At 52.9% G+C, this 23996-nt stretch overlaps 2 protein-coding genes across 2 annotated transcripts in view; both read left to right on the forward strand.

Moving 5' to 3' along the window:
• Window positions 1–441: 441 nt before the first annotated feature.
• On the forward strand, window positions 442–10756 carry CBX6 (chromobox 6). The gene is made up of 5 exons (XM_037846568.1): window positions 442–594; window positions 777–820; window positions 964–1029; window positions 1164–1230; window positions 5336–10756. The coding sequence occupies exons 1-5, from the start codon at window positions 526–528 to the stop codon at window positions 6335–6337; spliced, it is 1248 nt and encodes a 415-aa protein (XP_037702496.1). The 5' UTR covers window positions 442–525; the 3' UTR covers window positions 6338–10756.
• NPTXR (neuronal pentraxin receptor) overlaps window positions 6912–23996 on the forward strand; it is a 55961-nt gene continuing 38876 nt past the window's right edge. Inside the window, exons 1-3 of the mRNA XM_037847340.1 lie at window positions 6912–6967; window positions 7586–7758; window positions 11287–11384. Coding sequence (XP_037703268.1) covers window positions 6912–6967; window positions 7586–7758; window positions 11287–11384 — 327 coding nt within the window. The remainder of the gene's footprint in view (window positions 6968–7585; window positions 7759–11286; window positions 11385–23996) is intronic.

The raw sequence follows: 23996 nt of genomic DNA on the forward strand, positions 1-23996 counted from the left end.
AATGCATTTCTGCTGTATCATATTTAACTGTTAGCAAACTTCCGCCCGGAGGATGCGCAGCGGCTGCAAAGACTCAAGGGCTCCATCGCCCTTCCCCCGTCTGGGGCCCAGAGGGACGTGCACAGTGGATTAAAAGGAGGGGAGAAGGTGTCAGCTGTAGATGGAGAGGGGGGCAGAGAGTGTTTTCAAGACTGTACTGCGCTTCACCGGGCTTGGTTCCAGCCCACCGTCTACCCCGCCTCCCAGCCAGGGCTCGGACAGCAAGGCTGGCCCCTTTAAGAACCAGCTAGCGCCCCCGCCCCGCGGGCGCTCACTTTCCCTAGCAACCGCCCCGGGGGAGGGGGAGGCCCTGGCGACGGCGCGCAGGCCGGGAGGGTCACGTGACGATCCGCAGCTGGAGCGCGAGTGCGCGCCCCACCGCGCACCCGCCCGCCGGGGGCCTGTGAGCTGCGGCGCGTGCGCGAGCGGTGCAGCACCGGCCGCGGGAGCAGGGAGTATTATGGGCTGTGGGTGCCGCTGAGCAAGATGGAGCTGTCTGCAGTGGGCGAGCGGGTCTTCGCGGCCGAATCCATCATCAAACGGCGGATTCGAAAGGTGAGCGGCCGCCGGGGGCGGGACGCCTCTCCCCGCAACCGGAGCCCGAATCGGCGGGCGGGCGGGGCGCGGCGGTCCCGCTAGCCGGGGCTCTCTCGCCCACCCCCCGCGCCGCCGCCGCCTGGCTTCCCCGCATCCTCCCCACCCCCACTCCCCCCCTTTTTTCCCCTCTTGTTTTTCAGGGTCGCATCGAGTACCTGGTGAAATGGAAGGGGTGGGCGATCAAGTGAGTGTCGGGGGTCCAAGGCCGAGGGGGAGGGGGCAGCGGGCACGGGGCCTGTTTTTTTTCTTGGTGCGCACGTTTGCTCTTGGCGTCTGCCTTTGCTCCTCTGGTTTTCCTTTTTATTTTGTGCATGTGTAATTCGGCAGGTACAGCACTTGGGAGCCGGAGGAGAACATCCTGGACTCGCGGCTCATTGCAGCCTTCGAGCAGAAGTGAGTTTGGGGAGCTGGCAGGGGCGGCGGGCCTGGGGCGCCGCGCGGGGAAGCGGGAGAGCCGGGGAGGGCGGCGCGGAGTGGGGCCTGGGAAAGGGCTCCTTTTTTTAACCTTTGGCGTTTTTCCGCGGCAGGGAGAGGGAGCGTGAGCTGTATGGGCCCAAGAAGAGGGGACCCAAACCCAAAACTTTCCTCCTGAAGGTAACCTGGCCCAGCCCCAACCGCCCCCTCGCGGGCCCCCAGCCCCGGCGCAGCCCGGGGCCTGGAAGGGAGGGACGGATCGCGGCCGCGCAGACGGGCGGGCCTTGCCAGAGGGGCCCCAGCTGGGCAGGGGATTGCTTGTGAGTCCCCGACGGGCCCCTGGCAGCAGGCCCCGGCCAGCTCCAGCTGCAGCAGGAGGGACCTCGGAGTGAGGGGAGGAATAATCTCCGCTGACAAAACCAAGGTCTGGGGATGCCTGCGGGGCCCCAGAAAGAGCAGGCGAGGCAGGTGGGGGCCGCCCCGGCGTTGGGGAGGGTGCTTCGCCACAGGAAGTCCCTCATCTCCCCCAGCTGTTCTGGTTTTGCCTCGGATTAGAACCCAGGAGCAGAGGGAGTCTCCTCAGAGGAGGCGTTAGGGGTCCACCTGCCTCCCCGCCCCCAGTTTCCTGCCTCAGAATTTGTTCTGTAGGTCTCCACCACACACACACCTCCTTTAGCAGGGGTAGGGCATGTGCGCCCGGCATCTCCTTCCTCCCTTGGGAATCCAACTTGAATTTGACCGTAAGTCAGTTCGCTTAGTTTGTCACTCAGGTTGGGCCACTGGCTTCACAGCTCTGAGCCTTGGTTTCCCCCCACCCCTGGCCCTTTCCCAAAGTTCTAATGAGGATGAGGGGGTGGGAGATGGTGAAGGCGTAGCCCACCAGCCATGACAAGGGAGGTAGAGCTAACTCTGGAAGAAGCTATCTTGGGTTGTTTTTATAGGGGGACACGGGGAGGCCTGGTCAGGGAAGTGGAAGGTGAGGTGACCGTTTGTGCTAAGGATGTCTCATTCTCCTCCCCCCTCTGACAGCCTGTGACTTTGTCAGGATTGGCATGGGCAGGACAGGGAGCGCTCTCTGCAGAGATGAGACTGTGCAGAATGCAGAGCCTCCTGCTATATCCCTTTGGTCCAAATGAGTCAAAGCCCAGTAAGGGTGGGGGTGGGGGGTGTCTCCTGGAGATCTCAGCCCCCAAAAGGCTTTGCTTTGCTTTTAAAGCAGAAGTGAAGGAAATGTTGGTTTCAGAAGTCTGTAATTCTGTGACCCCCTTCCCCAGCCTACACACATCTTAGGGGATCCTTGGAGCAACTTTAACCCTTGATGCTTCTGCTTGGGAAGGACGGAGGCAGAGCTGCGGAGGGCTGCTGTGCTGTGTGACAGCCTCTCCGCACTGCAGGCGCACCCTCTAGTGGTGGCGTCCTGGCACTGCACACCAGTTCACAAAATGCATTTTAATTTTAAGTTTTAATTTTTTTTTTTTTTTCTGATAGCTCTAGTTTCTGAGCTCAGGCTGTGGGCCTAAGGCAGTGCCAAGGCTCCACATGGATTATTCCCCTATAACCTCTCAACCCTGTAAAGTAGGGAGTGTTATCCCCATTTTGCAGATGAGAAAACCAAGGCCCAGATAAGGGAGTGACTCACCTGGCTTTGTCCTGTTCCTCAAGGAGCACAGGTCAGGTTAAGAAGGGAAAGTGGACGCACACACAAGACGTTGTGAAGACTGTAGGGTTGGGGTGGGTGTGGAGGGGAGGGGTGGAGAGACAGATGAGTGATCTGGACCTTAAAAACTGGAAGCGTGAGAGCAGTGCAGGTACTTGCTGGGGTCCGTGGAAGTCAGCGTGAAGCCACTGCTGTGTGATTCACAGAGACGGTGGGGCGTGGCTACACTTACGTAGCCCTTACTTTGTGCCAGCAACCGCTCTGAGGGGAACGGGAGCTCATGAGGTAGGTTCCAGCATCCCCACATTACAGATGTGGAAACTGAGGCCAGGGAGGTTAAAGAATGACTTGCCCACCATCACAGCTAGTCGATGGCAGGATCCAGGGGCCTTAAGCTGCCGTGCTGTCTGCAGAACATGCCAGACTGTCAGAGCTAGGCCCCTCACCCAGTCAATGTTCAATAAATCATTTTTGACTCACCAGGCAGTAGCTGCAACCACACACCTGCCAGAGAAATGAGTGAGGACCCAGGTCCTGCCTTCAAAGACTTCTCAGCCAGGCAGTGTCTATTTCTTTTTATAATTTAGGAATTATAAAAGTAAGAGATGTTTCTTGTAGGAAACTTGGAAATCATACATTAGGAAAAAGATTATTGCTCACAAGTCTGCCACCTGGGGGAAATCTAGCCTTTTCCTGATTACTTGCTACATGCCAGGCACACGCTAAGCAGGTGGCATAGATTACTTACTTGATCTTCACAGGGATCCCTCGGTGGATACTATTAGGATTCTTTGAGGGGAAAGTGAGACATGGGGAGGTTCTGTGTCCCACTCCACCAGGGACTGTCACTGCTCAGACTCTACAAGCCCATGATTCCAGAAGTCTGGCTGCTCAGCAGTGTGCAGAAGGATTAAACCTATGCCTTCCCCTCCACGCCCACTGCCACTGGGAGCGTGGGGACTGGGGACCCCAAGTTCTTGCAGAGATGAGCCTGCAAACAGCTTTGCTTGCCTTGCCAAGGAAAGCCTGGGCTTCTCCTGCCCTTGTGTGGGAAGCGGTGTGAGGAGCCTGGTCCCTGGTTGCTTGCTTGGGGCCTGGGTGGCTCAGCCCACTGCAAACGGGAGCAGCTGGCCCCAGAGGCCTGCAGCCAGGCCTGGAGGACTGGCGTCTGTGTGGCATTCGGTGTGTGCCCCCCTGGGGGCGTGAGAGCCACATTCCAAATAAAGATCCCCTTGCTCTTTCAGCTAGTAAGTCATTGATCATCTTCTGGGTTTGTGGTCAAATGCAATCTAGTCTTGTTTGAGGACATACAGGCTGGGTCCCCCGATGTGCTTAAGTATCTGATGCTGTGGGTGGAAAGGTGGGGAGACCATAAACCACAAATCCTCGCTCAGGGAGCTCACAGGTAACAAGGGGAATGTGTCCTTTCTCTCCACCGCCACCACGCCTCCAAGCACTGTATCCAGCCATTGCTCTCAGGGCCCCTCAGCTCTCTCTATCCAGTACCCTGACTGTTTTCAGTGCCCTCCCACTGCACTCTGTCCCCAACAGTTGTCTGTCTTAGCAGCACCCCTTCAGCAAGCTACCTCGGCCCCTGGGCCTGCGCCCGGGGCTCAGTCTTGCTCTGTAAGGACGCCACGATCTCCTACTGATGCTTCAGGCCCAGTCTGACCTGCTGTCCTCCAGGACTGGGGTCTGAGACCCAACTGCTCTTCCCGAATCACCCTGCCCGCTGCTCTGCTGCTCCCGTAGCACAGCCCCTGGGGGTTGAGACTGCATGTGCTCACAGCTGTGGAGGACAGCTTGTGTGGCCTTGGCGCATCCCTGGCGCCCTGCATTTGGTATCATCTGATAATGGTAGGTTAGATGGCAACCTGGGGTCTCCAAAGTCTTGCCATCCCCGTGTCTTGCTGCAAGGTAGGGTGTGAATTGCTAAGCTGCTAGAGCCCCTGGCTCTAGAGATCCCACGCCTGGGGGTGTCGCCGGCCACCTGCAGCCATCTCTGCACAGAGAGAATGGAGAGGTCGGTCCTTCCTCCAGGCCCATCACCACCAAAGACATTTCAGACGAAGTTGAGAATCCCAGGCTCTGGGATCCTTTTGCCCTGATTTGCTCAGACCCAAGTCCTGGAGCAGACACTGAGTTGGAGCCAGGAGGGAAGTACAGGGACCGGAAGCTGAGAGCCATGGGGTTCAAAGGCTGTTCCAGAGGTGGTGGGGGATTGGTGGTGGTGGAATCCAGGCTGGAGGTCCAGCCTGTTCGAGAGAGCACCGTGTGGGCATTTGGGATGCAATAGGGGGACAAGACTGGCACGGGTGGAGCTGGGAGGACCGCTGTCCGTCTCCTCTAGGAGGGCTGGACCTTCGTAGAGCAGAGGTGTCCGAGGAAAGGGCTGCAGACAGCGATTGCCCCTTTATCTCTGGGGCTTCTGGATGGATGTGCTAGCAGAGCTAGGAGGGGGGTAAAATAAGAGTTTGGAGTCAGGACAGGACAACTCCCAAGACTTTCCCCTGACCTTTGATTGAGGTTGCTTAGTCTGCCTCTCTGATCGCTTGAGATGCATCTTGAGCACTAGTGCAGCCCTGTTCAGCCTGGGTCCCCCACCCACCCCTCCGTCTCCACCCACAGGCCCGGGCCCAGGCAGAGGCCCTCCGTATCAGCGATGTGCACTTCTCTGTCAAGCCCAGCGCCAGTGCCTCCTCACCCAAGCTGCACTCCAGCGCAGCCGTGCACCGGCTCAAGAAGGACATCCGCCGCTGCCACCGCATGTCCCGCCGTCCCCTGCCCCGCCCGGACCCCCAGGGGGGTAGCCCCGGCCTGCGCCCCCCCATCTCACCCTTCTCTGAAACGGTGCGCATCATCAACCGCAAGGTCAAGCCTCGGGAGCCCAAGCGGAACCGCATCATCCTGAACCTGAAGGTGATCGACAAGGGCTCAGGCGGAGGGGGCGCCGGGCAGGGGGCCGGGGCCCTCGCACGCCCCAAAGTCCCCTCGCGGAACCGTGTCATCGGCAAGAGCAAGAAGTTCAGCGAGAGCATCCTGCGCACCCAGATCCGCCACATGAAGTTTGGCAGCTTTGCGCTGTACAACAAGCCCCCACCCGCCCCCCTGTCTCCACCGCCAGCTGGCAAGGCCGACCTCACTGCTTCCCAGGGCCCAGGGCTGCTCCTGGCCGCCCCCACCACCCCCTACGACGCCCGCAGCTCCAGCTCCTCAGGCTGCCCCTCACCAGCACCACCGTCCTCCTCCGAGCCTGACGATGCACCCCCCAAGCTGCTCCCTGAGACCCTGAGCTCCCCCGCCACCGACTGGCGGGAGTCCGAAGTGCTTGACCTGTCCGTCCCCCCCGAGTCGGCGACCGCTAGCAAGAGGGCACCCCCTGAAGTCACTGCTGCCGCCAGCCCGGCTCTTCCCCCGGCCCCTGAGCCCGTCGGGACTGCCTCCGAGCATGAGGCTGGGGACTGGCGCCCGGAGATGTCGCCCTGCTCCAACGTGGTTGTCACCGATGTTACCAGCAATCTCCTGACAGTCACCATCAAGGAATTCTGCAACCCTGAGGATTTCGAGAAGGTGGCAGCTGGGGTGGTGGGTGCCGCAGGGGGTGGTGGAGGCAGTGGGGCCAGCAAGTGAGGGGGCTCCACCCAGGAGGGGGTTTTGGGGGAGCCCTCCCGCCCAAAGTCACGCTTTTGTTCCCACCCCTGCCGTCACCCTCAGACCCCTCTGCCTGTGCTTTGCTTGTTTCAGACAGCTCGGTGTAGACCCTGGGATAGGGCTGGGCAGCCGGAGCCCCGGAGCCCAGTGGGTAGGGGCAGTCCTGGAGCAGAGTGAGGGCCCCGAGGGCTCCCTTGTCTCTGGGCACCCTCCCTGCCCCATGCACGGTGGGTCCTGCTGAATGGTTTCCAGGGAGGCGCAGAACCTAGGGTTCAGCTGCCCCCTCCATGTCCCACCCCCAGCTCTTCCCAGCTTGCTTCCTGCTCTCAATGCACAGCATCTGATTTCTCGGTGCTAACCTGGCAGCTGTGGAGACCCCCCCAGGGTGGGCACGGACCCTTTCCTCCCATCGATGCTTGGGCAGAGACTGAGGCTGAGGCTGGAGGTGGGGTTCTTCTCTGTCCACTCTTGGACAAGGCCCAGCTGGGCCCCCTTAGCCCCCATCCCTTGGTCTCCTCATCCCCATCTCGAAGGTGGGAGGAACTGGCAGGGGATGCGCCTCGCCACTGCCTCCCAGCATCCGAAGGTCCCTTCAGTTCTCGACCAAAGGTGCTAAAAGAACCTGCCGTGGAAACTTCCGAGCGTGCGTGTGCGTCCCCCTGCCCCACTCCTGCCTGTCTGTTCGCGTGTCCGTATGTGCGTTGGCTTTCCAGGTGGCACCCTCCACGGCTCCTCGGAATGAGCAGGGTCATTGAAGGCCAGGACTTTCCCTTGCCCTCAGCCAGGCCTGGGAGCCCAGCTAGGTCTGAGGTGCTTGTTCTGGAAGCCTCCAGGCTTGCCTTCCCAGCCCAGGTGTGCCGGGGGCACTGGCCCCCAGGCCCTCTGCCTTCGGGGTGGTCAGCCCCAGCAGTTGGGCTGCAGACCTGGTGTGGTGGAGGCTGAGAAGAGGGGAGACCCCACCCCAAGCTTCCCCTTCCTCCTGGGTGTTTGCAGAGGAAGGTGGAAACCGTTCCTGGGGTCTCCCTGGCTTCCTGTGCCCCCACCTCTTCTGCTTCTGACTGTTGAGGCGTTCGGAGCCCAGCTGCTCGAAGCGGCGGGCGGCCTCTGGTGACCTGGGTGGCTTCTGTTCCCTCCTGCCGAGACCAAAGCCCAGGCTCAGGCCGGGCCTCGGGAGGGGCTGCAGAGAGGGGCCTGGGAGCCTCAGGAGGGTCAGGGTATTGGTCCCAGAAGCCGGGATGGGCCCGGCCCTCCTGGGGCCACGGGCGCCCTGCGGGAGGCAGCGCTGCCGGCCAGCCCTGGGTCACCGCCCGCGTGTGGGTTTGGCGCGGGCGACGTGTTCCCACGTGTAGCTTCCCAGTGCGCCCAGCGACTGCCGCCTCCCATTGGGTTCTCAGCGGAAGGCAAAGCCGGAGGGAGGCCCAAGGGAGACCAGTCAGCTAAGGAATGCGTTTTGTATTCTTTCTCTTCTCCAGGCACCTCCCTGCCCAGGGGCTGCGGCTCCGCCCGTCCTGCCCCTCCCCCCAGGTTGAGGCGTTGGGGGCCCACCCCGGGCCCCTCCCCGCCCTGCCCTTCACGTAGGCTCTGTGGCCGTCCAAGTGCCAACCGGCTTCTCCCCCAAATAAGGGCTGGTATTTCTCCTCTGTCCGCAGAGGGGATTTCCCCCCAATCCCCCTTCCCCAGGTGAGTGCCCACCTGGGTGCCAGTTACAGGTGTTTCCAGAGACCATAGAAATGTGTTTTCCTGAGAGTCTGTGTCATTCGTGACTTTTTTGTAAAGAAGTTGTGTTTTCAGAGGTGATTTTATGACAGGAAAGTGAAAGAATTAGTTTTGCAAAAAACAAAAAAAGAGGAAAAAAAAGAAAAAATATTGTGGGATTCCTCTGGGGTGGGGGGTGGGTGGGAAAGATATTTAAAGAAAAAAATAGTAACGCAGTGATTGCACAGGTGAGGGGCAAGGTCTGGAGAGGGGGTGCAGGCCCCAGCTGCCCCGGCTCAGCCTCCCGGCTTCCACCCCCTTCCTTGGCCCCAGGCAGGGCGAACCGCCCCCGTCCTTGCTGGGAGGGAAGGATGACAGCTGGTCCCCAGGGAACTAGCCAGAAACTGTAGGGACAAGGCAATTGGGGGCTGAGGGGAGCTGAGACTTGGGGCGGGGGCGGGGTGGGGGCCAGGAGGTCCTCGCCATTGCTGGGACCCACTGGTGATGGTTTTCTCCAGGAAGGCTGGTGAGTAAGTAGAGTTTGGTTTCTTGCTACCTTCTGTTCTTTTGTCAGCTCGTGGGGTCATCAGGTCCCTACCCCACCCCCAGCCCCTAGGGGCATCTCCTTCCCTGCTTCCCCAAAGACCTTGACACCCTTGAGTGTCCCTGGCCAGGGATGCAGGATTCAGGAAGGAAGACGCTGTGGACGCTGGGAGAATCTTGGGTGGTGGCTCTTAGAGAGTGGGGTTATGGGGAGAAGGGAAGACCAGTCCCTCCTCTCTCGGGCTTTCCTTGAGTGCGTTATGCCCCTAAATCCCAAGCTGGGTGGGCTGCCCTACCTTGGGTGCATGCAGAGGTATGCAGTCACCCTGCCTCGAGGTAGGCAGCTCCCCTGGAGTGGGGGCAGAGCAGGGGGCCGAGTGGGCATGGGAGCAAAGCCAAGCAGAGCCTCTTTACCTCTCTCCCAGTGTGGCTCTGAGCTGGGGCCCGAGCCCCTGCCCCACCACCCACCACCATTTGCACGGATCAGCCTCCCATGTACCCATCCCTCACTCTTGCTGCTTTTCCGTTTGCCTAATCACCAAGCAGGAGTTGCAGTCTGGTTTGCTTTATTTTTGTATATGAAATACTTGCCCAAAGCCCAGTCCTACCATGTTCCATATTGGTTAGGGCATTGGTTCCCTTAAATGCCATCCCCTCCCCACATGTCATAGGAAGCAGGTGAGGGCTGGTGCCCCTGGTTTGAGGCTAGAAGTTGGTTCCAACTTCACTTCCTCCCCTGCCTCAGTCCTCAGTATGCCCTTCTGTGAAATGGGTGTGTTGGGTGGCAGTGCCTCTGTACTGAGCACTGCTGGTGTTAGAGGGTGGTCCAGGTGGCTGGTGTTTGGGCCTCCAGCCTCCCACAGCTGCCTGTCACCCTCACTCTGCAAAGGGGTCAAGGTCAAAATGAGCCTCATTCCACCTCTGCTCTGGGAAGAGGTGATGATCCAGACCCCAACTTCAGTGGGAGGAGGGCAGGCTCATCCCATTTCAAAGATGAGGAGCCCGGGCTCTGAGAGGCAGGGTCTGGAGCCCAGGCTGCTCTGGCCATTTAGGAAAAGCCCCTTTGAAAGGTGGGGCCCAGGGCTTGGAGCTCCTGCAAGGCTGGTGGGCTGATGAGCCAGCATTCGGGGTGAGCACTGAGCCTGGGTTGGTACGAGAGGCTGGTAGGGTCCTTGCAGGGGAGGAAATGGCTCCTGAAGGGACTGGGCCACTCGACCCTGCTGGTGTCTGGGGACCCAAACGGGCGGGCTCACCACTTCGTCCCACTTTTTTTTTTTTTTTTTTTTTTTTTTTTGCACTTCACCTGCACTGGGCAGTGGAGCCCGCTGTGCTGTCCCATGTTGCAGCGCCCATGCACTAGCCCACGGCAGCCTCTTCCGGGTTTGTGTGAATTGAGGAATCACTTTTAAAAGGACAAAAAGAAGTGTTTTTTTTTAAGGTTTTGTTTTGTTTTGTTTTTTTCTCTATCTGCATCTCCCAGATTCCAATAGCCCAGATTTAGAGGCTGTGACTCCAGGAGGGTTTTGCTGACAGTCACCAAGATGCAGCAATGGGGAGACAGGTCTGGTGGGGCGTGAGGACCCCGCCTCCCAGGCCTGCATGCCTCTCCCCTTTGGAGTCAGCCCTTCAGCAGTGAGCGCCAACTGTATACAGGGCGTTGGTGGGCAAAGGGCGGTGATGGTCCAATGGGGCAGCTGCTTGCCAGAGGCAAGGAGACGGAGGCGTGGTGCGGAGCCTGCCCTTGCTTTGGGGACCCAGTGGAGATGGAGACTTTTTGTTGGTTTTAATTTAAAAACACAAAAGCCTAAAGAAATATGTATCTTATAATTTTTTTTAATTTTTGAAAAGCTCATTTAATGACTTGTGCACGAATGAATTCTATATATATAATATACATATATAGCTCTATATTTGGGGAGGGGCGCTGTCTCTTTTCTCTCTTTCATTTTAAAATGAAGTGTCGTTGCCTTTGTCTGTGGTTCAACCATCCAGCTCCCAGCTGGCTAAACTTTGCCTCCAGCGGTTAAAGATAGGATAATAGCCAAGGAGGTGCGGCTCCAGTGGGGGGGGGGGTGTCCCCTGGGGAGTCCCCCAGTCCACTCCTGCCCCACCCCCTGCAGAGCTTGCGGGTGAAGACGGCTTGTTCGGGGTGTGGGTTTGGTTCTGTTGTCCGGGGCCGGGGGAGGGCGGGTGTGTGCCGGTTACTTTCGTCTTGTACGTTTTGTTCTGCTGCTCTTCAATATTGTATCAATGCCAGGAAGGTGGGGGTGAAAAGCTTTTACCCCTCAAATAAATTGTCACATTCCGAAGCTAAGGCCTCGCCCCTGGGAAGGGCATGTTGGTTGTCTCGTTTCTTCCGCGGTGACTGTGTGGTCTTGGAAAGCATCAGGTCCCCCCCCTCCTGCTGCCACAGGTGAGAGGGGGGCCCCGCGAGGGAGGGGCGCGCTCGCCCCGGCCAGAGTCCCCCGCTGGTCTGCGCAGGCGCGCACCCCGAAGGGCCTCCGAGCTCCCCACCCCCCACACTTCCCTCTACCGCACAACCTTCAAATTAGCGGGGTTGGAGGGCCACCCTCCCTGTTGGAATCACAGCACCTACGGAGAGAGAGGAGCCAGTGGCCGAGTAACCCGCTAGACAGCCCGTGAGGCCGGGTCCCTAACAAGCTTGTCATCCCACACCTTCTCCACCCTAGTGCCCCTGGAGTCTGGGCACCCTGCTGCAAGCCTTCAGGGAGACCCCTGCCCTGAGGATCCCTCCCAGTTCCGCAGCCTGGCAGCCGCGAGCCTGCCGGTAGGAGGCGGCCTCCCTCCCACCCACCCTCTCCAGGCGCTCCTGCAGCCGCGGGGCCCGCCCCTCCCACCTGGAGGGGGCGGACCTGCCCTGGCTCCTCTCCCGGCACCGACCTGCGGTCTTGTCCACTCCCTCCCTAAGGAATCAGCCAGGTCTTCAGCACGTCTGTCCACAGTTCGCAGCTCCTCGCCTGGCACGTGGTAGGCCCGTGGTTCATCTTTTCTCTAATTGTCACCCTGCTCGGGTCTCCGCCCTTTACCATCGAGGACAGGGAGGCCTGGGAGCTGCGGAGCAGCAGGTCTGGGTTGGTCCTTAGGACTCCAAGGCGATTCATCCAGCGGCCCCTGAGCACTTACAGTGGGCCTGGCCCTGGGCCAGCAAGGGGACAGCAGGAAAAATGGGAGCGGGTCCCTGCCAGCGACGGTTCCTAGATACCAGGGCTGTGGGAGCTGGGGCAAGGGGATCACGGGGTGGGGAGCGAGAGGAGGGGTCGGTCAGGGAATCAGCACTGACCGCCTCCGTGCCCGCCCACTTTGCCACCCCCTTGGCCTAGCCGGGCACCTGGCACTAAGTTTTGTTCCCAAGAAATCTTCATCCAAGTAACGACCACCAAATTCCCATGAAACTGCACACCTGCTTCATGCAAGCACTGCGTGCCCAGACTTTACCGTCTTACCCCATTGCTGGAGGAGGCGGCTGTTCTGAGCAAATGTCGGGGGGCGGAGGTCAGAGCCAAAGTAATGAATTCATTTGCCCACGTTCCCGCACCTGTAGGCCGCGAGGTCGGGATTCGCTCTGACATTGAAACCACAGTCCTGGGGATTTGTACCACCCGGGGGTGGGGGGGTGGGGGGAGGCCTTGAGAGGCGCGTCTGGAATCAGTCACCACGGATGGTCACCACAGTCAACAGCAGCTAAGTCTGTTAGCTGCGGGCTAATGAGTGGAGCAGTTTCTCAAAGAGGGATGGGAGCAATTGTGAGAAGGACAAAGCAAGTCCAAGCAAATCGCTGGAGAAGGAGCAGAGGCAGCCGCAGCAGCATCAGTCTGGTCCTGGAAGGAGGGCCTGACCTCCACCCCTGACCTCACCCCCTCCTGGGCCCCATCTCAGAGGTAAGGGTCAGGAATGGGTGAAGTTTAGAAATGGGGTGAAATTAGGGGTGGGTGGGGTGAGAAGGACTATTTTGCAAAATTACTCAGTCATTTTTTAAAAGTTGAAAGTTTAATGGTTTTCCCATCTTTGTACCCAGAGTGAAAAGGCAGATGTCGTGGGTTGATTTGAGTTCCCCTGGGACGTGTTCAGGTCCTGACCCCGGTCCTGTGACTGTCACCTTATTTGGAAATAGGGTCTTTGAAGATGTGTTTAGTTAAAATGAGACTGTAAGCCAGTGTGACTGGTGTCCATATAAGAAGAGGAAACAGACACAGAAACAGACCCAGAGACCATGTTAAGTCGGAAGAGGCAGAGGTTAAGTGACACATCTATAAGCCCAGGAATGCCAAGGATTACCAGCATACAACAGAAGCTAGAAGTGTTTTAGTTTCCTAGGCTGCACAAAGCAAATACCATGAAATGAATCGGGTTAAACAGTAAATTTATTCACTCATGGTTTCGAGGCCAGGGCAAACGTCCAAATCAAGCCATCATCAAGGTGATGCTTTCTCCCCAAAGACCAGCTGCCAGTGTTCCTTGGCTCCTCCAAAACATGCTGTGCCAGTCTGAATGTATTATGTCCCCCAAACAACATTACCTTTGATGTAATTTTGTGTGGGCAGACCTATCAGTGTTAATTAGATTGTAATTCTTTGAGTGTTTCCATAGAGATGCACCCCACCCAACTGTGGGTGATGACTCTGATTGGATAATTTCCATGGAGGTGCTGGCCCGTCCATTCACGGTGGGTCTGAATTAAATTACTGGAGCACTATATAAGATCAGACAGAAGGAGCAAGCTGCCACAGCCAAGAGGGACACTTTGAAGAATGTACTGGAACTAAGGAGCTTCCGCTTACAGAGACATTTTGGAGACGGCCTTTGAAAGCAGACTTTTGCTCTGGAGAAGCTAAGAGAGGACAAATGCCCCAAGAGCAACTAAGAGTGACATTTTTGAGGAGCTGAAGCTAAGAGAGGAACGTCCTGGGAGAAAGCCATTTTGAACACAGAACTTGGAGCAGACACTGGCCATGTGCCTTCCCAGCTAACAGAGGTTTTCTGGATGCCATTGGCCATCCTCCAGTGAAGGTACCCGATTGTTGATGACTTACCTTGAACACTTCATGGCTTTAAGACTGTAAATTTGTAACCAAATAAACCCCTTTTATAAAAGCCAATCCATCTCTGGTGTTTTGCATTCCGGCAGCATTAGCAAACTAGAACGCATGGCAAGGCACATGGCAGCATCTGCTGATCTCTCTCAATGACACCTTCCAGATTTCATTGATTTCACCTTCTTGCTTCCATGGCTTTCTCTCTGTGTATCTGAATTTCATTCTCTTATAAAGGACTCCAGTAATAAGATTAAGACCCATCCTGATAGAGTGGGACACAACTTCACTGAAGTAAACTCATTCAAAGGTCCTAGTTACAATGGGTTCACACCCACAGGAATGGTTTATATTGAAGAACATGTTTTTCTGGGGTACACACAGCTTCAAACCACCACAAGAAGCAAGGAAGTATTCTCCCCTACAGACTTCAGAGGGAGCAGGGCCCTGCCAACTCCTTGATTTGGGACCTCTGGCCCCCAGAACTGTGAGACAATACATTTCTGTTGTTTTGAGCCACCCAGCTTGTGGGACTTCATTATGGCAGCCGTAGGAAACAGAGACAGCAGGTCAGAGTGGCTACATCAGAATGTCAAGCCCCCTCTTTAGGCAGATAACAAGCCCTCTTTGTTCAGGCTTCTGAAAGGCCTCATTTCAAAGGGACCTCAGTGGCCTGCTGAGCGAGCGTGAAGCCACCTGATCCTCAGCTGCCGGGTTGCAAAGGGAGCAGCAGGCAGGAGACCCAGGCGGGGCCCAGGCAGACTTTGAGACTCTGCAGGTGAGCATCGGAGAGCTGTTGGGGGGATAGTGGCCGCTCTGGGGGGCGAGGCTGTTAAAATACCCTGGTGAAGGATAATGAGGCCTGGATGTGGGCTGAGGTAGTGGAGACCCCAGGAAGGGGCCAGAGGCCAGGAATCTACAGAAAGGAGGATTTGGTGATTGACTGGCTTTGACTGCTTATGAGAGGCAGCGTCTAACAAACTCTGGGTATCTGGTGTAGGCAAAGCAGTGAGTGTTGTCACCACTCGTGAGCTGGGGGAGCTGGTGGAGGAGTCAGCTGAGCTGACTCAGTTTGGGACACCTTGAGTGGGAATTGAGCAGAAGGCCCAGGACACATTTTAATCCACGGATTTGAAGGCCTGAGCCAATTCCTGCCCACCTGGGTGCTGCTGGAGAAATCTATCCCTTTGTTGAAGTTTTTGTTCTGGGGCCTCTTAACTCTGGCTGGTCACCAGGCTTCTAGAAGGACCTCAAGGGGTTTAGGTACTCAGCCCTGGAGGCCATCAGGAAATTCCAGGGGCTGCTACCCCTTCCCCCATCCACCATTGCATGCCCTTCGTCTCACTGAGCACCCTGGTGAGGTTGTGAGGCAGCTGACAGGGGCTGGTTAACCCCATCTGACAGGCGAGAGGAGGGGCCCAGAGGGGTGGGCTTCCCAAGGTCCCTCAGAAGCAGAGAGAGTGGAACCCAGGTCTGGGGCATGGTAGAGGAAAACTTCTAAAGAGCCTCCTGCTGTGGCAGTAGATAAACTGTAACAAAATATCCTTTTAAATACCCCATTGAGCTGCCAAGAAAGTAAAGAAATCTCCAGGGACCAAAAATAAAGAGGGGGCCAAAACATATGCTGGTTCCTTGCTGCCCTGCAGGGTGGGTGGACACCCTACAGGTGGCCAGTGGGGGTACAGAGGAGGACGTTGGCATTGACTGATCTTGGTAACCAGGGAGCTTGGTTTTAAACATCTATATAGGGATGGGAGACGACACCTTGGGTCTTTGCCACCAGAGATGTGGAACTGAGACCACCCACATCCTCGATGAAAGTAAATGGAGGTGGGTGGGTAGGGAAGCACCCTTTTGCAAAGGGAGATGTCAAAGAAGCTGTCTGTCTCATTTTTGGCTCTGTTGGAAAAGTGAAAAAGAAGTCTCCCTTGAGAATTTGTAACTCTAGACCTTCCCTAACACAAATTTGGCATTTGAATTTCCATTACCCACATGGCCCCAGAACTCCCAAGCCCTTGATACATAAAGTGAACCCAGGGTTGGTAAGCACCACGGAGCATGAGGCAAAAGTAAAATGCAGACCTCTTCGGTGAGGCCTTCCCACAGTAAAGGCTACATGGGATAGCAGAACAAACCCTTGCAAATGTGGGATCACAACCCCAAATTACAAAACCTGCAAAGAAGCAAGTCACAAGTATTGAGAGTCAAAAAACCAATGAATAGAATCCTGCACCTGGCAATTAGAGAAAACATTATTTTCAAGCTCACCTTGAAGATTTCCAAAATGTATCATGTACCAGGACATAAAAGCAAATCTCAATAAATTTCAAGAAATCAGTATCACAGATCATATGTAATTAAGTTAAAAATTAATAGCAGGATGATTACTGAAAATAAATTTTTTTTAAACCTTCATGTATTTGAACAGTAACCCAGAACTCTCATTCCCCTCTATCTTGCTCTGTCCCCAAACTTCTGAAGTCTCTTAGAATAATGAGATCTGAGGATGGACATAAAAATGTCTCCTAGTAGGCAGAGCACCAGAGGCAGCCAGCCAATCTGAGTTGAGCTAAATGGGAACAGGTCTCCCTTGGAGACCTCTTGACAAGATATGGCCTTCGTTAGAGCAACCAGCCACCAAAGTCTTTTCTACCTTCTCCAAAGGATGGGTGCAGAGCATGACAAAGACACGAGCCTCCATCTAAATGACAGCCACTAGCAATCAGCTTTTGTGAGCAAGAGTCTGGGAAACATCCATGCAGGGCCGGGGTGAGCTGGTGGAAATGGGACAAAGCCAGGAGGCAGGGGTCCATGGTCCTGGGAGATAAAGACAAGGCCCCCTGCCAATGCTCTCCTCCCCATCTTGCCTCGTGGTCTGAAATCCCAGCATGAGCAACACACTTTGAGGGTGGATTTGGAGGTCCCTAGGAGTTCTCTGTTAAAGCTCAGATACTCCCAGCTGTGAGCAAGGAAATGGGACACATTTTGGGAAAGGCAAATGTGCAATCTGTCACCCAGGGGCTCATTAAAATGATCATCATCTCTCTGGCTCTGTTGGCACTCCTGCTGGCACCGGCAACTTGGTTTCTGTGTGGTAGTGTCTTGGCAAACAGCATGCTCTCATCCCCCCACCACCCTCCTGGTTACTCACCTGCCCACCCACTTTCCATGACTCGGGCACCATAATGAGACCCTTGTCCCAGGCTCAGGGACATTCAGACACTTCCCCTCTCCAACCCTCAGTGCTTCTCAGCTGTAAAGGGGGCCAGGAATCTCTTTAGCTGGGTTCCTCGGGGGGGTCGAAGGAGGTGGTTGGTGTGAAAGGGATGCATTAGGCATGCATGGTGAGAAGACATCTCTCAGCTCTGTGTCTCCAGCCTTGGCCTCTGACTTCCAGTCTGGGGGTGCCAGCTGTCTGCTCACCAATTCTCCATGTCCTCCTCCCATGTAACTGCTTGAGGATGGTAGAAAAACAGTGGATCGAGTCTGAACTCTGCGAGCTGAGTGATCTCAGGCCAGTGTGGCCCCCGCTGTAGGCCTCCGTGCCCTCTTCTGTAAAATGGATGATGGGGTCTCCAATTATCCTTTGCAGCTCAGAATTACTCCAAGAAGGATGGTTAGCACATATGGAGTGGACTTTACAAGGATTAACTCATTAAATCCTCACAACCTACAGTGGGGCAAGATGGTGGTATAGGGAGGTGTGGAATTTAGTTAGTCCTCTAGAGCAACTAGCAAATAGCCAGGAACAACTAGTAAATAGTCTGGAACAACTGTTGGGAGACATCCATGACCAGAAACACATTGTACACCAGTCTGGAATGGGTGGAATGGCTGAGATCGCAGGATAGAATTGTAAGTAAAGCTCCCCAAACTGCAGAGCTGGCACCCCTACCCCACCAGCACAGCAGGCTGAGTTGTAGTGCTTCCGTGAGGAAAAAAGAAGCAGTCTACTAGGAGCAAGGGAAATTAACTTAACCAAGTTCCAATTGCAGTTTTAATTAACAAATCTGAACTACTGAATACACGCTATGAGCACAGATAAACCCAGAGCAAGCAGGAAAGGAACACTACGGTCTCTCCCAGAAGAGAGGAGGTGGGACTGATGGAAAAATAAATAAAAACAGAGGCTTTGGAGACAGCTGAGCTCAGAATACTGGAAAACAGCTATGTCCCAAGAAAAGGGGCACACAGAACTGGGTACTCCAGTCTACCTGCAAAATTGGCTGGGGGATTGGCTCTGAAAAGGGGATTTCTTTTTTCTTTTTTTCTCTCATTCGAAATAGCTCATTAGAAAAAGCCTCAGGCATTTTCAAATGTGAGCACTGATCCAGGCAAGGGTGGAGTTAAGAGAGTCAGAGAGACAAAGGAAGAAGTCAAGTATAGGAGATAATTCCCTAAAGGTCATATCTTTCCTGAGAAATGTAGGGGTGGGGCCCAGCTCAAGTGGCTACCCTCCCTCAAAGAATTCAGACCCCAGGGCCTGGGGGTTAAAAAAACAGAAACAACTTAAGCTTGACTTCTGTCACCCTGAGCCCCTGGCCAGGACAGGGTCCACTGAGAATTAAAGGCGCTGCACCTCTTTACACAGTGGGGAACTGTGGGCTGACAGGTGCCACCTGCTGGGCAGGATAGGAGAAGCACAGACTCCAGAGGCCTCACAGGGAAGTCTGACAATCTGCTGGGTTTCACCCTCAGTGAAACCTGATACTGAATATGGCCACCTCCTGAGACCTGGGCCCATCTGGTCCAGGAAAATCTGATTAGGGTAATCAAGGAAACCAGGTGCCTAGACAGCAAAAATTATGATTAACACAAGGAAAAATGAAGATATGGCCCAGTCAAAGGAACAAACTTAGACTTTAAGTGAGATACAGGAGTTGAAACAACTAATTAAAGATGTTCAAACAAATCTTCTAAATCAAATCAATGAGCTGAAGGAAAATGTGGCAAAAGAGATGAAGGAGATAAAGAATTCATCAGCTGGAAAAAACAAATGGCAGAACTTATGGGAATGAAAGTCACAATAGAAGAGAAGAAAAACACGATGGAGACATACAACAGCAGATTTAAAGAGGTAGAAGAAAGGAGTCATGAACAGGACATCTGAAATCCTATACACAAAAGAACAGATAGGGAAAAGAATGGGAAAATATGAGCAGGGTCTCAGGGAGCTGAGTGAAATGTGAAGTGTGCAAATATATTTGTCATGGATGTCTCAGAAGGAGAAGAGAAGGGAGGAGGGACAGAAAGAATAATGGAGGAAATAATCACTGAAAATTTCCTATTTGTTGTGAAAGACATAAAAGTACAGATCCAAGAAGCACAGTGTACCCCAAACAGAATAGATCCAAGTAGACCAACTCCAAGACACTTAATAATCAGATTATCAAATGTCAAAGTCAAAGAGAGATTTCTTAAAGCAGCAAGAGAAAAGTAATCCATCACATACACGGGAAGCTCAATAAGACTATGGAGGTTAGAAGGCAGTGGTATGATATGTTTAAGATACTAAAAGAGAAAAATTGCCAACCAAGGATTCTCTATCTGGCAAAACTATCCTTCAAAAATGAGGGAGAGTTTAAAACATTTTCAGACAAACAGACACTGAGAGAGTTTGTGAACAAAATACCTGCTCTACAAGAAATACTAAAGGGAACACAACAGGCAGATAGGCAAAGACAGGAGAGAGAGGTTTGGAGAAGAGTATAGAAATGAAGATACTGGGAGATAAAAAGAGGGTAAATATTGGGCATGTGATGCTGAAGGAGTACAGAATGTTCAACAGGATTGATTGTATAGATCCAGAAATAGATAGCACAATACTGTGTGATGGTAGCACAATATCATAAGTACTCTGAACAAAGTGAGTGTGAGTACAGGTGAAAGAGGAAGGCCAGGGGCCTTAATAATACCAGAAAGAAAGATAGAAGGTAAAGACTGGAACTGTATAACTTAGTGAAGCCTACAGTGGTCAATGATGGTGATCAAGTGTACTGATATAAGAACGTTTTCACATGAGGGAGAACAAATGAATGTCAACATTGCAAGGTGTTGAAAATTGGATGGTGTGCCAGTTTGGATGTATAATGGCCCCCAAAATGCCATTATCTTTGACCCAATCTTGTGGAGACAGACATATTAGTGTTGATTAGATTGGAATCCTTTGATTGAGTGTTTCCATGGAGATGTGACTCCGCCCATTCAGGGTGGGTGTTAATTGGATCACTGGAGTTGTTAAAGGAGTTCACGGACAGAAGGACCTCAGAGCAACTGAGAGTGACATTTTGAAGAGGAGCTGCAGCTAAGAGAGGACAAAACACCTCAAGAGCAACATTTTTGAGAACCCCATTTTGAAACGCAACCTGGGAGCAAGCAGATGCCAGCCATATGCCTTCTGAGCTAACAGAAGTTTTCCAATGACCATCCTTCAGGGAATGCACCCTATTGTTGATGCCTTACCTTGGACACTTTATGGCCTGAAGACTGTAATTTTGTAACCAGATATACCCCCTTTATAAAAGCCAATCCATTTCTGGTGTTTTGCAAAACAGCAGCATTAGCAAACTGTAACAGACAGTATAGAGGAAAAAATAGAGTCGGTGCAAACTAGAGTCTATAGTTAACAGGAACATTGTATTATGCTTCCATTAATTGTAACAAAGGGAAATACCAAAGCTAAATGTCTATAAGAGGGGGATATAAGAGTGGTATGGGATTCTTGGTGGTGGTGTTGTGGTATGATCTTTTCATTGTATTTTATTTTATTTTTATCTTTTATCTTTTTTTATTCTTCATTTTTGTCTTCCTCTTCCTCTTTCATTACAGAAGAAATGGAAATGTCCTCATATATATTGTGGTGGTAAACATGTAACTATATGACTATACTGGGAATCATTGATTATTTACTTAGGATGGATTGTATTGTGTGAGAAAAAAACTGTTTAAAAATAAACAGAGGGATACAAGTGCTGGAGAAAATGTGCAGAGAAGGATGTACTTATTCCCTGTTGGTGGGGAAGTAGAATGGTGCAGCCCATCTGGAGGGCAGTGTGTGGTTCCACACGAAGCCAAGTATGGGGTTGCCATATGGTCCTGCAACCCTGTCATTGGTTGTATACTTGGAGGAAATGAGTGTGGGGACACGAGTGGACACTTGCACACTGGTGTTTGTGGCGGCAGTATTCACCATTTGCAATGGATGAAGGTGGCCTAAGGGTACGTCGACTGATAAACGGAATGGTGAGCTGTGGTGTATACATACAATGGAATATTCAGTGGTGGCAAGAAGAAGGAATGAAGTTGTGAGGTGTGCAACTAGGTGAATGGAACTTGAGGACAGTAGGTTGAGTGAAATAAGCCAGAAATGAAAAGACAAACATTCTAATGGCTCGCTAATATGGACTATCAATAATGTGCAAACTCTGAGAATTGAATCTGGGAGCACAGGTTTTCAAGGGAAGGCTTATGTAAAGGTTCCTAGCTTGTAAGCTCTTACAGGAGTCACATCTATTCATGAGTTGTAACAGTTACTTCTAAATTCTGAGATGCTGAGCTGTTTGTGTGTGACCTGGTCCTTCCCTGGAGCTTCGCGTATCTGTGTCTGTGTGGCACCTGGGACCCGGAGCCAGAGTTCAGCAGCTTGAGTGTCAGAATTATTCCATGCAGCAACTGCTAAAGAGGCTGAAAAGGAGATCAGACTTCAATTGGAGATGTGAACAAAATGGACTTGGTTGAGACTGGGGGAGATCAGACTAAAGGGTAGAGGATGATATTAACTGTGTTTTAAAACTGTAGCTTCTGTGTGAGACAAGAGGAAGAGATGTATATTTGGTGCAAAATATATATTTCCTGTAGCACACTATATAATTTAACTTATCTGGTCAGTTTACTCAAACACCATAATTACATGGAATCTTGAATAGGGAGTGAGATCTAGTTGGTTTGTACAGGTTAGCATAAAGCTCCAATATATTCCAGAATAATTTAGGCAGAGAATAAAAAGTATTTTCAAAGCCCCCCTGAGGGCCTGGGGGAAAATGAGAGAGATTAAACATTCCCAGCTGCGGAATTCCTGATATTTTCACAAACATTGGGGACTACCAATTTAGTAGGCTGAGCCCTTGATTTGGGGGCTTGCCCTTATGAAGCTTGCTATTGCAAAGGACAGGCTAAGCCTACCTATAATTGTGCCTAAAAGTCTCCCCCAGAGAACCTCTTTTGTTGTTCAGATGTGGCCTATCTCTCTAAGCCAACTTGGCTGGTAAACTCACTGCCCTCCCCACTCCGTGGGTCATGACTCCCAGGGGTGTAAATCTCCCTGCCAACATGGGACATGACTCCTGGGGATAAGCCTGGACCCGGCATCACAGGATTGAGAAAGCCTTCTGGACCAAAAGGAGAAGAGAAATGAAACAAAATGAAGTTTCAATGATTGAGAGATTTCAAATTGAGTTGAGAGGTCATTCTGGAGGTAACTCTTATGCATTATATAGATATCCCTTTTTAGTTTTTAGTTTATTAGAATAGCTATAAGGAAGTATCTGAAACTGTTGAACTGCAGTCCAGTATCCTTGATTCTTGAAGATGATTGCATAAGTGTATAGCTTATATGGTGTGACCATGTGATTGTGAAAACCTTGTGGTTTGTACCCCCTTTACCCAGTATATGGACAGATGAGTAGAAAAATGGGGACAAAAAGTAAATGAATAATGCAGGGGAGGAGGGGTATGGGATGTTTTGGGTATTCTTTTTTACTTTTACTTTTGTTCTTATTTTTATTTTTTGGAGTAATGAAAATGTTCAAAAATTGATTGTGGTAATAAATGCACAACCTTATGATGATACTGTGAGCAATTGTACATTTCAGATGATATATGGTATGTGAATATATTTCAATAAAATTTCATTTAAAAGAAATCCTCACAACCCAGAGAAGACAGTACCCACAGTGTATGGATGAGGCTTGAAGGGTGAAGAAACTTGCTCAAAATCCATCATTGGTAGAGCCAAGATTTGGGATCCAGGCACTCATGGTCCCGAGTCACACACTTAACCACCAGGCCGACATGCTCCCTGCATAGCGTGGTGGTGAAAGTAAGGTCTCGGAACCCAGGCTGCCTGGCTGTGGGACCTTGGGTGCATCGCTTATGTGTGCCTCAGTTTCCCCATCTATAAAATGGGGAATAATGGTAATACTCCCCCACAGGATTTCTGGGAGCTCTGCTGTGTGCCTCCATGAGCCAGGCTCTGAGCTGCACATGCAAGTTTCACTCTTGCATTAACTCTCCCATGTTGCAGCCAAGGAAAAGGGAGAGAGGTGGGGTCACTCTCTCCAGGTGATGCTGTTAGTAAGCTGTGGAGCTGGGACTGAAAGCCAGACACTCTGACTTCAAAGACCATGCTTTCAACCACTTTGTTCCACCTGGGTGGGATTCCCCCAAACTTCACATTCAAAACCAGTCTCCTGACTGCAAATTGGCGCCCCCTGCAGGCTGCCTGACTCATCACCTTCTCTGCTCTGAAACTTGCTTCTTGCCGTTGACTCATTCCTTTCCAGCTAGTCATCAGGGTCTGTGACTAACTGACCTCTGAATGGAAATTCCACTCTGATCCCATTCCTCCTCCCCACTCCAGAAGAGGCCCCCAAAGCCGAGGACAATGAAAGTACCTCCATTCCAAAGTGTGCACTGCAAAAAGGATGGGCAAAAAATGGTCCTGGTGCATCACCCCATGCAAAACTGTGTGGCTAAGAAGCTGTGAGTGAAGTGGGAAATTGGAGAGAGATTTCTTTAGAGAGGGTTGTCATTGACCCCCCCACCCCCACCTCCACTTCAAGCCAAATGAACCAGGGCTTCAGAGAACCAGAGGGTGTGGCACGTGTCCACTGGAACTGGGGAGTCGAGCAGGGAGCTAAGGACAAAGGCGAGAGGCTGGCTAGAGTGTCCTGTGCTCCCAGCATTTGAGGGCCAGGATGCAAATGTATTTCCCATGGCCTCCGTGTGGACCTTGCAGAATGTGGCTGGTTTGAGTCCTCTTGAAACAGGGCCCTGTCCCAAGATGCCTGGGTGGTAGAGCATGGAAGGACCACATGATTTTATCCCAAAGAACCCATGTTGGGCATACCCTGAGGCCAAGTGCTGGAGGTGGAAGCAGCCAGCCAGCCAGAGGAGGCTTTGCCCAGGGAGGAACTACAGGTGGACCGTCCCTAGTGATGGAAGGTCTCTGAAGGACCCACAAAAGCGCCCCTAATGAGAAAGAGCTGGCTTCCAGACAATTGACCCACCAGAGAACACCCAGCCAGAGTATGCCCAAAGCAGCCAAGCTCCAGCCCTGGAGAAACCAGAGA

Source organism: Choloepus didactylus, chromosome 8 (assembly GCF_015220235.1).
Source record: "Choloepus didactylus isolate mChoDid1 chromosome 8, mChoDid1.pri, whole genome shotgun sequence".
Taxonomy (NCBI): Eukaryota; Metazoa; Chordata; class Mammalia; order Pilosa; family Megalonychidae; genus Choloepus; species Choloepus didactylus.